Source organism: Phacochoerus africanus, chromosome 2, assembly GCF_016906955.1.
Source record: "Phacochoerus africanus isolate WHEZ1 chromosome 2, ROS_Pafr_v1, whole genome shotgun sequence".
Lineage (NCBI taxonomy): Eukaryota > Metazoa > Chordata > Mammalia > Artiodactyla > Suidae > Phacochoerus > Phacochoerus africanus.
The window spans coordinates 153,002,949-153,017,389 of NC_062545.1; the positions used below are offsets into that span (position 1 = coordinate 153,002,949).

The following is a 14,441-nucleotide window of genomic DNA, read 5'->3' on the forward strand; positions in this document are numbered from 1 at the left end:
GCAGGCTCAAAGGTAACTGATGACAATTTGACTGGATTCAAGGGGCATTAATTCTGCCTTATCTTCTATAAGTAGTCTCTATTTCAATGCTAACTTTGGAGAACTGTGACAAAGCACCCTTTTCTAGAATAGCAGATTGAACTTAAAACAGCTATTGGTTTATAGGCTTTCTCTTTCAAAATAATTACATCTTGAAATGTGGCCATATGTGTGCAAAACCTTCCTTTGGAGAAGCTGAACTTTCCCCATATGTTGGTTTTTCTTAGAAAAAGATTGCGGTCCCCCATTTTAGGGAGGCAGCATTACTCTGCAAGTGGTGGTCCCGGACTCAAAAGTGAGAAGGAAGGCACTTTGCAAGGCAAGCGGGCTATGGTTGATGGTTCAAAGCACTTGTGCCTGTGTGTGTAGGAAAATGAAGGAAATCTTCAAGGAAAAAGTTTCAGCCAGAACCTGGAAGGATTCAGGGAGCATAATAAAGCCTCAGCACCTGCCTGTCTCATTTTCTTGGTGGGTGAAGAAGTGAACAGGTACCAGGTCTAGGATGCACACACTCACTCTATCAGCACTGAAGTTTGAGCAGAAGTGCAACTCTTTAGCCCCAGGTACTGCCCTGGAGGCAGGGAAGGTCAAAGATCAAAGAAGCCCTCACTGTTGAGAATTTTGTCACACCCAGGCATATTGGCCACTAGGATATGTGAGGGATAAAGAGATGGACAAAAGGTTTGCACGTTCTCTTCCTCTGGGATGTCCTTCTTGAATTTCCTGGATTGCGCCTTCTGATGCGAGGACCACCCACTAGTCTACCAACACTTCAGTGGCCACTTCCTTGGCCAAGTTACAAAATGTGTCCTAGGAACATGACCTGTGTCCTGGGAAAGCAAAGAGAAGGAAAACATGTTAGACAATACTTGAGCGGCTGGATCTAGCAAAAACCAGTTTCCCTTCTTCTAGCTTCCAATCGCTATTGAGAAATAACAGTGATTTTCCATTAAGATGTTTAAAGTCGTCATTGTTTCATTGAAGGATTAAAAAAATATCATCTTCGTATATTTTTGGTGGCAAAAAATAATTACCATGCAATCTTAAAGGTTTCAACATTCTATGATCAACTTGAGTCATTCGCCGTTTTTTCAATGACCCTCTCTCTTTCATTTGTCATCTATGCATATCTATTAACAGTTCTAATTGTCTACTAACCACTCTTCCTCCAATCCACTCCCATCCATTCACATCTCCTCCCCCCCCATCCCCCCCCCCATATCCCTGGCACACTAATCCCACGTGGGTCATACAACCTTCTGCCTATTTCCCCTCCTATCATTTCACAAGTCTTACGCGGTGGGCAGATACACCCCGGTTTTCTGAGACGCTCCTCCAGGAACTCCATCCATCCATTCACCCTTTGATTTTTTTCTCAAGCTTGTAGCTCCACTCTCGCAGGCACCAAGTTTTGGTGGAGTTGGCTCTCTGCGGCGCGCAGTTTCCCTCTCTGTGTTCTCAATCCTTCTCTCTCTCTCTCCTTTTCTCCCTCAAGCTCTCCATTCCCTCCTGCTCCATCTATCCACTTATTAAATCACACACCCACGCGTGCGCGCGCGCGCCTCCCCCCGCCCCCCGCTCCCAGTCGATCACTTTACCCCACCGTCGAGGACTCGCAGCTGCCTGGAATCAAAGAGCCAAAAGCTGGATGGAAGGAGTCTTGGAGGTTCCTTCCGGGTTCGGGGACGCGCTCCAGCCTTGGGGGTCACCACATTAACCCTCACCTCAAATTACTGGCAGGAAGACCTCCACCCTCTCCCAGCTGCTTTGCTGGGAAAATGAGGGCAGGATGGCGGCGAGCATCCCCCTAGCACCCGCGCGCACACCCACGTGGGCTGCCCAGCGCCGCAGCAGCAGGTGCCGGGAAGTGGAGGTCAGGGGTGAGCCCCGCGGCAGCAGTAGCGCAGCCGCGACCTCTCTCACCTCCCTTTCCTCTCTCCTGCACCTTTTGAGATGACCCTGGTCTAAGCAGCGCAGCCTCTCTCCGCTTTCCACCTCCTTTAATTTTTCTACGCCCACCTCCTAACCGCCATCATCCGCAACTGGAGCCCCAGTCCAGGCAGTGATGCTGGAGACACAGGGTCTGCGTCTGAGAGCCCCTGGGGTCCCAGGCCGCTAAGGCGGTGGGTGGCCTAGGGTCGATGGCCTCTGCGCGGCCCCGAGGTGCGGCTGGCAGCGGGCTGAGTCCGCAGCGGCCGGAGGGCGGGACGCAGCCGGAGGGAGGAGGTGGTGCTGCATCGTTCAGGGGGGGACTCCCCACACTCCTCTTGCTCCTGCCTCGTCCGGCCGCCTGATGTTTACCCTTCTTCGTATTCATCTATCGCATTTTACAAGCTGGGGCTTTTTCCTCAGCAACTCTTTCTTCTTTTTTTCCCCTCCCTCCGAGTTTAACGGGCTGCGCGCGCGCGCGCCTGTCTGTCCATGTTGGAGTGGGGAGAGGAGATGATCTGTGTTTGCCTTGGGGTTTTAAATATCTTGAGGAGGGTGAAGGAGAATTGCAAGAAGCCGGTGTCGTTGCTGAAGCAGCTTGTTGGGGGCGACCTCGGAATCAGGCCAGGTGATAAAACGCAAAACTTTTAATGCCGCCTTTGCCTCTGGCGCGCCCCTGCCTCGTCTCCCAGTCGGAGACCAGAGTAAATAGCAAAGCCTTAATCCCCGCTTCCCCTGGACAGATGGAATATTGGCGGGGAGGGGGGCAGAGCTACCGCAATTTCTAATAGTTAAAAAGTGAAACATTGAACCCAGAAGGGGATTTTCACATCATAAGCCCTCCCCTTTTCGCCTTTTTTATCCGGCATGAGGATTCAGCTCGGGATTTGCCCGCGCCCTTCTGGTCCCCTCGGCTCAGACTGGTAGAGTGACGGATCCTAGCTTCGTCCTCCCCCCTTCTCCCCCCTCCACCCGCACCGCCTCAGGATCGGAGCCGGTGTGATGTCCTTGCTGCTACCGCCGCCGCCCCATTCTGCCGCGCACCAGCCCCGGGGGCGCTGGCCGCTCGGAGCTGCCGGATTTCACTCCGGCCCCGGGCTTGCAGGAGGGTCGCGCAGCCCCAGGCTATGACTCAGGCACCCACTTGGTAACTCTGCCTTCTTCCTGCTCCCTCCCCCCCCGCCCCCGTCCCCGCCCCCCTTTGCCACCCCAGTTCTCCTCCACCACCTTCCAGCCCTCCTCGCAGACGCCCACCCACCCGCTCCTCATTCCGCAAGATCGCAGAGGTGGCGCGGAGCCCGGCGAGCTGATGACGGACCCCTTCCTCCTGTCTTCAATGCCTCAGCAGAAGATCCCCAAGGGCTGGATAGAGGAGGGCTGCTGGACAACCTCCCAGGGAGGCTGCTCCGACCTGCTGCTCGTGGTGTATGAAACTGGAGACTGAGCGAGCCCTAGCCGCCGCCGCCCGCTCCGTCGCTGCCGTCGGTCTACACTGGCCCCCGCCTCACCGCGACCGCCGCCCGGCCCCGGCCCCGGCCCCGGCTCGGGGCGCCCCAGGGCTCGCCCCGCGCCCGCCGCCGCCCGCGCGCCCTCCTGACAGCTGCGGCGGTGGCGGTGATGCAAAGGAGGAGGGTGCTGCCGCCGGCGGTGCTGATGCTGGCGATCGGCGCCCGGGTGTGAGGCGAGCGTCATGGTGGAGATGCTGGGTTCGCGGCGCTGAGAGAGCGAGCGAGAACGAGCGCCAGCCCGGGGCGGAGGACGCACGAATTCGGATCTTGCTGCTGTGTGGGCTCGGATCTCTTTCTCTCCCCCCCCCCACCCCCGTTTGGTCTGGGTTTGCATCTTTAAAACCTTTCTCCACTCTGTCCTCTCCCCGACCACTGGAAGTCTTCGCGTCTCTAAATGGAATTAGTGGAGATCGTAGCCTCTGGTGTAACGAACAGACATGATCTATGGACGCAGTTTGTTTCACAGTGAGTACCTTTCCCGCCGCGCGGGTCCACTCCCGGTTCCATCCTCCCCGCCTCCCCTCCCTCGTGGCCGAACGCACAGGGAAAGCCTCGACACCATCGCCCTCCCGCCGGACCCCGCAGTCCGCGAGAGTCTGGGGCAGATGTAAACTTTCTGTATTGCAGCATAATCAAAGCGGGCCTGGGGGCGGCGCGAGGCAGTGGTCACTGGATCTCAGCATCTGCCGAGGAAAACAGTCTTTCCGTGGTAGGAACATCCTGGGGCAGAGAACAGAGAGTAGTTCGGGAATGGGCACGTGCGGACGAGGAGGGAGAGTGGGCCCGAGTGAGGTCTCAGGTGGAAAGGGAGAGCTGAGGTGAAAAGGAATATTCCTTTTAGGGGCTTCTGGAGCCCAGCGGGCCCCTATTCTCGCTCGTATAGGTAGTTTGTGCTGCACCTGAACGCTGGGTTTGAGAGGAGGACGCGTGCCAATCTCAACTCTTCCGGAGAGTAGATAGACCTCTTGTGTTGCTTTGTGAGTGCGAGCGACGCGTGCCGTCGGCGGGGGGAGGGGGGGAATGGAATTGAGGAAAATAGCAGCAGAAATCATCAGGTAAACAGCAGTATTAGGAATTATGTGGTGGCAATCTCACAGTACAAAGCAGGGATTAGAGTGCGTGTGCCACGCAGTTAAAACAGCGGCTTTGTTGATGTGTTAATCTTAGTTCAGGTTCCCCAGTGTGATTCCGTTAAAACAGGAAAAGCAGAGCAAAAGCACCAAACCTGTATTTTGATATCGATGGCTGTGTACGTGTGTGTGTAGAAATACAGCAAGTTAAAGTAAGACACTTTTTTTTTTTCTGCTTAAACATAGGCAATAAAAACAACTCATGCTGTAATCTAAAAGCAGAGGACCAGGCTGGAGTAAAATAATTGATACCATGTCTCAAATATGAATATCAAGGCTAACATACTTTTCTTGGAATAATCTTTGAGCATAAATTTGTAAGATCCTGTAGTGAGCCTTAGGAAATAATTGTGAATTAGACTTCTCTTTTCCAAATGCATTTTAAGTGGACTTGTGATTATACATCTAATGGAACTTAGAGCGTTTAGGTAATCGAGCAACTAAATAAATAATAAAAATGAAGTAGCAAAGAAAAATCATAAATTATGAAGACTAGATTACTACTTTCTTGTTTTAGTTTTTGTAAAAATATTAAGTAAATCAAGAATAGGGAAGTAAAACTGAAGGTAAGGTTTCAGTGGTCCTTGTAAATGCACTGTTAAGTTACAGATCGGAGTCTCTTTCTGATACTGAAAAACTGACTAAGGTGTTAACAGAAATAACCTTTCTCAAAATTATAAAATATTTTTGAGTAACACTAAATATAAAATCAAAGTTAAGGGTAGAAGGGATTAATCTCATAGCTTAGACTGCTGAGGACTATATTTACTTGGTAGTTGAGTGTTTTATAAGAAACATTTTTATTATGCTGCTTAATGCGTTCAGTCCACTTAGTCTGTTTTGCTCCTGTTCCCCTGCCCCACCTACCATAGGACTTGCCTAAGTATTTATTTTCTAAAATCGATAACATTGTTGATGGAAATACAACTTTTTCAATATTTTACCTGCTGTCCCTCTGTCTTTCTTTAGAGATGCTAGCAAAGTCATTCACAAAGAGCAGTTCAGGCATACTCCTGAAATCCTGCTGTAATGTGACTTTAGTAGGTGACAATACTGTCTCTTAGTCTTGAAGTCTGCATTTGCCTTAGGAGTTTGGGTCTCAGCCATTCTTAACTTGCATTACTTCTTGAAGAGATACTACATTGTTCTCATTTGTGCACTCAGATTCAGTTTTTGCAAGTTCTGAGTCAACTCGCAACAGTTACCAAAAATAAAATAATCTTCCTCCATATCATTTTATCTTTAAATTGTTATTTTGTTACAGAATTTAATCACTTCAGTGTACATTAATCTTTATATTTTTTCTTTCTTTGTTTCAGTTGTAACAAGTTTACTCATCCTCCATCTCTCTGGGGCAACCAAGAAAGGAACAGGTGTGTTTCTTTGGAAAAATGCAAGCGGAAACCCTCTAATTTCTCGCATTTTCCTATTTTTCCCATATTTTTAATATTCCAGTATCTCTGCACATTTTGCAGTGCATATAATTGATTGGTTTTGACTAAGACAGCATTTAGAAGTTAATTTACTAATGGATAATATAAGGATGTCCTCTCTATTTTTATTTTTTAAATTGCATGTGTTCTTTCTTTCTTTTTTTACAGACAAGCAAACCACCTCAGAAACACAAAAGTCTGTGCAGTGTGGAACTTGGACAAAACATGCAGAGGGGGGTATCTTCACTTCTCCGAACTATCCCAGCAAGTACCCCCCTGACCGAGAGTGCATCTACATCATAGAAGGTGAGAAAGGCAGTGCCAGAGCAGGAGAGAACATTAAGCCTAGTCTGGCCATCTCTAAGCTTTAGATGGACAATATGCATATCAGTATTGCAAAAATTGGCTTTGGAGACCATGTACATTAATATCTTTGAATGAATCAAAAAGCTGTAAAATCTGGAAACAAGCTAATTATTGAAATTATTAGTAATGATTTACAAATAGGTAAATTCAGGGAGATAAATAGAAATCAACAACTTTATTTTGTAGTTGATTGAATGGACTTGGAATTCTAAATTAATGGAATGTATGCATGGTTGGCATACTGTAACCTAATGTGTAACACTGTTGGCTGCTAATATTTTATTGGCTTAACAATTAGTGGAGTAATCTATACATTTGTTACTTAACTCTTTAAAAATAGGAAGCACAAACAACATCTTCATGTCAGAAGTAAATCTATAATCATATTTTCTGAACATCAGTCCAAATAGCAGTTGCCTTAGTTTGTGCTAACAAGCGACATTTTCATATTCTTATGCCAAAGTGAGGGTTCCAAATGATGATGCTTCTTTTCATCATTTTCCCACAGCTTGAAGGATAAAAAGTGCTGAGAAAGGGATTCACTTCTCTTAGAACTTTTTCCATTTCCGTTACCCTTGTAAACACCTCCCTAAGTACAATTTAATATATATATATATATATATATGAACATTTCATGTAGTGATAGAAGTTTTCAATATTTTAAGTGTTAGTACCTAAAAACCCCAAACTTATAGCCTCCTCAACCTCTGAGCCACAAACACACACACACACACACACACACACACACACACACAAACATACACACACGCACACCCACCCCTACCTTACTAAGAAAGGTAGGTATGCTCACTACTTATAGGTGAGGGGCATGTTAATTTGGTGTCTTTCAGATAAAAAGATTTTCTGTTTAACTGATTTCAAGAATTTTATTTAGAAAAAATTCTTTTTCTTTTTATAATTTTTGGTCCAAGATCTTTCCTCTTTTCTTGTCATGCTTCAAGCTGAACTTTTAGCAAAGATACACCATATTACAAGATGAAAGAAAAATGATAAATTCTGAAAATAAAAGGATAAAGCTGAGAAACTGAGCTCTGGCAGTTTTTCTTCCTTTTGTGATTGATAGAAAAGGAAATCAAAATGTGGAAATTCTGGGTTAAAATTAATTGTTCTTTATATCAAGTTGATATTACATATCTGTTATATGTAGTAGTACATATAATACATAACTGTTTCATGTAGTACCTGTTTAAAATTCTCAGTGGATTGAATTTGAGAATGTGTAAACCTGAGGATACAGATACTGAGGGCCAGCTGAGGAAATTGAGCATCCTTGGATTTTGGTGTTTGAGCGGCTCCTGGACCCACTCTGCCACAGATACCTAGGGATTACTGTGAACTTCCATATGCCACAGGCATTGCTGAAGAAAAAAAAAGCGTAATATGAACAAATTCTCTTATTTAAAGGATTAATTCAGAAGAAAATTTTGGCATGTTGTGTTTTCAAGTTTATTGATTATTTAAATGCATTGCTAACATTTGATTTTAATACCATGCACATATTGCATTTTCGTAGTCATATCAAGGAGAAAACTTAAAAGTTGGGAAATAAATAGAACCTCTGTTACTATTAATCATACTTCTATGCCTTTCTTGAAATACTTCATATTGGCCTTTTCTTTCATTCATACCTTTATTTAACAAATATTTATTGAACAGCTACTAAAAAAAAACACTCTTATAGGTCCAGTTTAGAGAGTATTGGACAAAATAGATATGGCATGTGCCTTATTGAGCTTACGATATAGTCTGGGGACTATGCCAGTAAACAATCTACGTGGCCCCAAGCTTAGCAGTAGGGAGCAAGACAAGAAGGCTTTCAGGAGGAAAAGATGCTCACACTCAGTTTTAAGGAACATTTAGGAAGGTAGTCATTCACTATGTAGAATAGTATATGCAGAGATCGGAAATTTGATATGGCTGGTTACCCTAGGGCTTTTGCATGGGGTGAGGAGAGGCAGATGAGGAGGCTGAAGGGTAGGAGGCTCAGCTAAAGGAGAAGCTGCTGTTCCATTTTCTACCAATGAAAGTTTGGACTTTTTGTTATAGACGATGGAGTGCCATGTAAATAATTCAAGAAGAGAAATAATGAGGTGAGATTTTGATCAATAACTGGAGGGAAAAAATATAAACTAAAACTATCATGAAAGACCAAGTAAACCATAGGAAAAGCGTGAACTACAGAAGTGACATCGGTGGTGGAGTCCAGGGAAGAAATGAGAGGTATCTGGGAAACTGAATCTTGAGTGACTGGATGTAGAGATGAGAGAAGAGGCAACTCCAGGACTATCCTAAAGGTTTTGGCTTGGTGACTTGTTAGATGTAATTCCATATTTGGGGAAAGGGGGTTTAAAGGAAAAATAATATTGTTCACTTTGGTGTTTATGGAGCTGTCACATAAAGATATTGGGTATGTGGGTCTTTAACTCAGTGGAGAGTTTTGGGATGAAAGTTTATATTTATAGGTCATAAATATAGAGAGTTCTGTTGAGGCTGTTAATATGGATAAAATTATCCAAAGTGTATTTGGAGCACTTTAAATCTTTCAAAAAAATACAGATTCCTGGGTCTGCCTCCAGGAATTCTGATTTAACTAGTCTTAGAGGGACCTGGAAATATTATTCTGTTATAATCTCTCTCTGTGCGGAAGCCAGTGGCATCCAGATCACTGGTCTAGAAAGAGAGCAAAGACATAGAAGAGATTTCTGGAAAATAACAGCTAAGAGAGGGCGGAAGAAGGAGAAAGGAAACATGGCCTGGGAAGGAAAAGCCAGAGAATGTCAGGATTATATTTGATTTCATGTCTCTAATTTTCAAGTAATCATGTATCTCAGTTCTATATACATCTCAATACCCCTGCATGCAAGGCTTTAAAGTCTTTCAAGGGTGATATTCAATGTATATTTAAGAACTGGTGTGGAGGGGACAGTGGTCATTCAGAATGATTGCTGACCATGTGGGAATCAGGCCCTGCTGTGCCAGATTTTAACTTTCAAGTTTCTGGAGGGGGTTGGTCTTTGAAGAGGCTCAAATGGCTACAAAGCACTCAAAGGACTCCAGACAGCTGTTTACTAAGTAGGATAAAAATGTGGATATTTCAACAAGTGTAATGGCTATGATGAGGGTTCCCTGGCTGAGGATCAGTCTGGAACACCAGAATTTTGAACCATTTTGGCCTTGGAAGAATGGAAGGACACTGGCAGATATATCCATGTGGAGGTTTATAGAGCTGCTAGCCCTATCAGGGTTTTCTAGGATTGTTTAGTGAGCTATAAACACATTTATGAAGATAAACTTATTTACAACTCACCCAACTGAGATACTTTTGGAGAAATCTTCAATGACATGCACTGTACTTGTGTGTGAAAAAAAAAAAAGGTGAATAGATATGACTTTTGTTGTTAGTGAGTAGATTTAGAGAGGAGGTTTTTTTTTTTTTTTTTTTTTTAAAGCAAGATTTTCTCACAAAACAGCAGTTGGATCGGAGATATATAGAGAAGAAAGTGGGAAAACACATGAAAGTCTGCAAGAACAAGTTGGCTTAGAAAACATGATATGACTGGAGTGGCATGAGCTTGGGCTGTATATGAGGTGAAAAAACCCTGGGCAAGGTGGGTTTGGGATACCTGTTAGACCCCTCTACATGATGTGTTGATCATTTTCCTCTAGCTGATAAGAGAGTTGCTGAATAAATTTAAATCTGAGAATGACATGACAAGATTTGCGCTCTAGAAAAATTACTCTTAATATCCTTATACCCACACTTCGATTTAATCAAGACATCTGACTGGGACTCTTTTAATGGTTGCCTCACTTCTTGCTGAACAATTTCTCAAGTGGTTTCTGACCATAAAACTGGTTTCTCCTGAAGATGTGGGAAGAGTGACAGAAAGATGCCTCTTGACTTTTTAAACCGTAAATTAGCAGCCTTTCAGAAAAATACCATGATTTATTCATTCTGTTGGACATCAAAATGGCTATTTTACATCAGAATTATTTTTTGTGCAACCTCATCAGTCTTAAGAATCATCCCCTAGGCTTTCTTATAGAAATATTATCTCTTAGGATGTTAAGTATAAAGAAGTCGTTTTGTGTTTCTATTCATATCATGCTCTAAGCTTGATAAAAGATGTACAAATATAGTCTATAGCAAAATCAGAAAAATCAAACTGCAGATTTAAAAACCACCTTCTATTTTTTTCAGCTGCCCCAAGACAGTGCATTGAACTTTACTTTGATGAAAAGTACTCTATTGAACCGTCTTGGGAGTGCAAATTTGATCATATTGAAGTTCGAGATGGACCTTTTGGATTTTCTCCAATAATTGGACGTTTTTGCGGACAGCAAAATCCACCTGTAATAAAATCCAGTGGAAGATTTCTTTGGATTAAATTTTTTGCTGATGGAGAGCTGGAATCTATGGGATTTTCAGCTCGATACAATTTCACACCTGGTAAGTGGGGCTTTTTTTTTCCCCCTATATCTTTATCTTCCTTGGTTTTCTATTTTCATCTTATGACAAGTTTTGTAAGGTAACTTTATACTTTTCTAAGAGTTTCCCAGTTTTTTTGGGGGGGCCAGACCTACAGTGCTCTCTTCTCATTTCATAAATTCTGAAAGGAAAATTATTTTTCTTTAAAATTTAGCCTACACTAGTGGTAAAGCATAATGACTCAGGGGTCTACACATGGTCATCAGCAATACATTTAATTGATTGGACTTCCATTATGCTGAAATGTGTAATTTGAGAGGCAGTCTGTAATAGAGAAACTAATCATTCATTGAATTACAATAAACTTGAAGAGGCAACTGCAATATTATAAAATGTATCCATCAAATGATCTTCGGAGAACTTGGATAAAAAAATTCAGTTATTCTGAAAATTATAATTTTGAAAGCAAATGGATCTTAGTATAAAGCAGTCTAATCTCTTTTTAGAAATGCAAATTTCTAAGAGTTGTGATGAAAGGAAAAGGGAGCCCTACAGCAGCCAAATATTGCTTTGCAAGGCCTGGTGCACGTATCTGCTATTATGTAATTATTCATTCTATGTCAATTTTCCTTTTAACCTGTTAATATTAAAAAGGGTCTGTGATGTTGACTGGCTCACTTTATGATGAATTATCATTTATTACATAAAAACTTGTTATCACATTTTTAAACTGCAGGACCATCAGAGAGAAGCAATTTGAGATTTGATGAAGTCATTTTTTAACGGACAAATGACAAGTTACATAAAGTACATTATTTATATAAAAGTATATATTTTTAAGTTTGTACATATTGTTTTACACAGGTTATAACAGGCAATAAATTGATTCAGAATATATGTAAAATTTGTTCAAGTTTCCATTCCATGTTACAGAAATAACATCAGAACAGGGCTATAATGCTCAATTCAAAGGACTAAAATTTTAAAAATAACAGAAGGTTAGTCATGACTTTCATTATGATATTATGGTTTAATAACATAATTTAAGTAGGTCAGATGTTAACGTTACTACATGCATTAGCCTTAAACATTAGAGATATTTTTGTCACATTTCTAAGAGATCGTGGTTTTTATTATGCTTTGCTAATATTGTGTTGTTCACAGAAGTCATAAGTATTTCACATGCGGCAATCAAATTAATTTGATGTGTTTCAAAAAGGTGTAAACATTGAGATGATTAGTGCTAGAGCTTTCAATGGAAATATATATATTCTCTTAAATGATAATTTTGAATTTGACCAGGACCTAAAGATAATGGCAGATGGCATGGTCCAGGCTTTTGTAAGTTATATTTTCATCTTGAGATTGGAGATCATAGGAATAATGCTAGGATTTAAAATTATAGTTTCAGGAGTTCCCGTCATGGTGCAGTGGTTAACGAATCCGACTAGGAACCATGAGGTTGCGGGTTCGATCGCTGGCCCTGCTCAGTGGGTTGGGGATCCCATGTTGCTGTGGCTGTGGTGTAGGCTGGCGGCTATGACTCCAATTCGACCCCTAGCCTGGGAACCTCCATATGTTGCGGGAGCGGCCCAAGAAATGGCAAAAAGACAAAAACAAATGTAGTTTCATAAGAAATATAGAGTCATGTAACATTTTATCAACTTCAGCAGTGCTATCCAGGTTCCCACTTCTCCTTGAGATGCATAAATGGTGGTGCTCTAACTGTAATCCTGGGTTTTTCAAAAACCTCTTTGTCCCTGTGCAATATTCTTTGCTACTTGTTTCTTTCAAGCCACCTTACCTCATCTGTAGCAGGAGATTTTATTACCAGGAGCAACCGAATCAAAAGGGAAAGCAAGGAGATGATTCCATGAAATTAAGGATGAGTTAAGGATGGAACAAAGCTTCTGTTGTCACTTAGATAAACGAAAGTATGCCAGGACACATACACTTGACATCTGGGGGAAAAGTAGGATCATAAAAAGGGAACTTGTAAAGCTTCCATGACTGCAGAAGTGTGCCATTGCCTGAGTGGCATAGTAATCTACAACTCATTCTTTAAAGAGGCAATATTGAGGAAGCCACTTCGTTAATGAAGTAGGAGGGGGGTCAGGATGAGTGAGACTTTAGACAGCATTTAGGGAATAGGGAGTTAGGCAGGCTTTAGTTTAATGTGGGCTTCATTTTCATTTGGTGATAGGCTTCAAGTGGTGGTTTGTGGAAATCGAGGGGGGCAGAGTTACTCAAGTCAACCTAATCATTTAAGTTATCAAGCACTGCTGAAATCTTGAGGGTCCCCAAATAGGATGCACATTGCAGGGTGGGGGTTCTTCCCACCAGGTCACTCTGAGAGCCAGACTCCAGCACAGCTGTGAGTTTGGAAGCAGATGGCTTCCAGCTCTGGCTTTCTTATTGTTTGCTTGCTTTAATCTTTGGGCAAGATCCTTAATGTTCTATGCTTCATTTTATATATATATATATATATACACACACACATATATATATATGTATATATATATTTTTTTTTTTGTAAAAGGGGAATCATATTGACGACCTCACAAGACTGATTACCAACCAGTGCACATTTATGAATTTTTTCACTGCCTGTAAGATATCATCTATTGATAGCTAGTGTTTTATTAATTTGATCATGTGTTCTTTAAAAGTAAATAAGACTTGGTGTAGTTTATTGGGAGAACAGGTGTCCTAGATTTTTTAAATTACAACTGCTCTTTCCCTGGTTTTCTGGAGTGATTGTGCAAAACCAGTACATACACAATGTCACTCTTCCTTGTTAGGTTTGTTTAAATGGGCCTAGGTTCCTGCATGAGGGTTACAGTTATTTCTGATAACAGTCATAGAATATGTTAAAGCAGAAGTAGCAGTGGTAAGACCAGGTGGTCTTTATTATTTTTGAGAATTTACCACAGTCTGTGATCTGGGTCTTAATTTATAGTCTCAGAAATGATGTCAGCATGTTGAGAATTGCCCCAATCTTAGGAATGAATCACATCAACCAAGCTAAAAAGACTGAATATATGTATGTACATGTAAACATTTGTACACATATGTATAGGCACACAAGTAAACATATATACATTTTTCAATGAGAATTCTTGTAATCTAACAGCTCAATGTTTCTTGTAAGCAATGGTACATGAGTATCCGGATTATAATCAGAAGACTATACTGTGTGTGCGAAATCCAAATATTGAAGCTTACGTTTATAACATGCATGTTTAACAGCATCCGGCTAAGGTACGTGATGACTCATCTCTATACTGTGGGTCATTTTTTCCAATGATGCTCTAGTTCTCAAACTGCCATGAGTCAGTTCCCCTGTCTAGTCTTCAGCTTCCATCTTGCCTGACCAGGATGCTAATTTGTGTCAATTTTTATTTCAAAACTTGTTTCTATCTCTTAATATCTGAATGTCCTTGACTCTTCATACTCAACTTTAAAACATAGCCCTTCATTCCCTGACTTCAGCAGCTGTGCTTCTGAACTGGGGGTAGATGGAAAGTAGCCAACTGGAGGTCATGTGTGCACCTAGAGGATAGGAAGGCAGAGCTAGAGAAGATGC

General features: G+C 42.3%; 1 protein-coding gene across 2 annotated transcripts in view; it reads left to right on the forward strand.

Annotated features, from left to right (window-relative positions):
- Positions 1-3,239: 3,239 nt before the first annotated feature.
- The window catches only part of NETO1 (neuropilin and tolloid like 1), a 105,367-nt gene continuing 94,165 nt past the window's right edge, over positions 3,240-14,441 (forward strand). Inside the window, exons 1-4 of one of the 2 annotated variants that reach the window (XM_047769474.1) lie at positions 3,240-3,941; positions 5,926-5,979; positions 6,208-6,345; positions 10,628-10,876. In XM_047769474.1, the coding sequence (XP_047625430.1) occupies positions 3,914-3,941; positions 5,926-5,979; positions 6,208-6,345; positions 10,628-10,876 (469 nt within the window). In that variant the 5' untranslated portion in view covers positions 3,240-3,913. The remainder of the gene's footprint in view (positions 3,942-5,925; positions 5,980-6,207; positions 6,346-10,627; positions 10,877-14,441) is intronic. The other variant, XM_047769475.1, reaches the window with a different exon arrangement.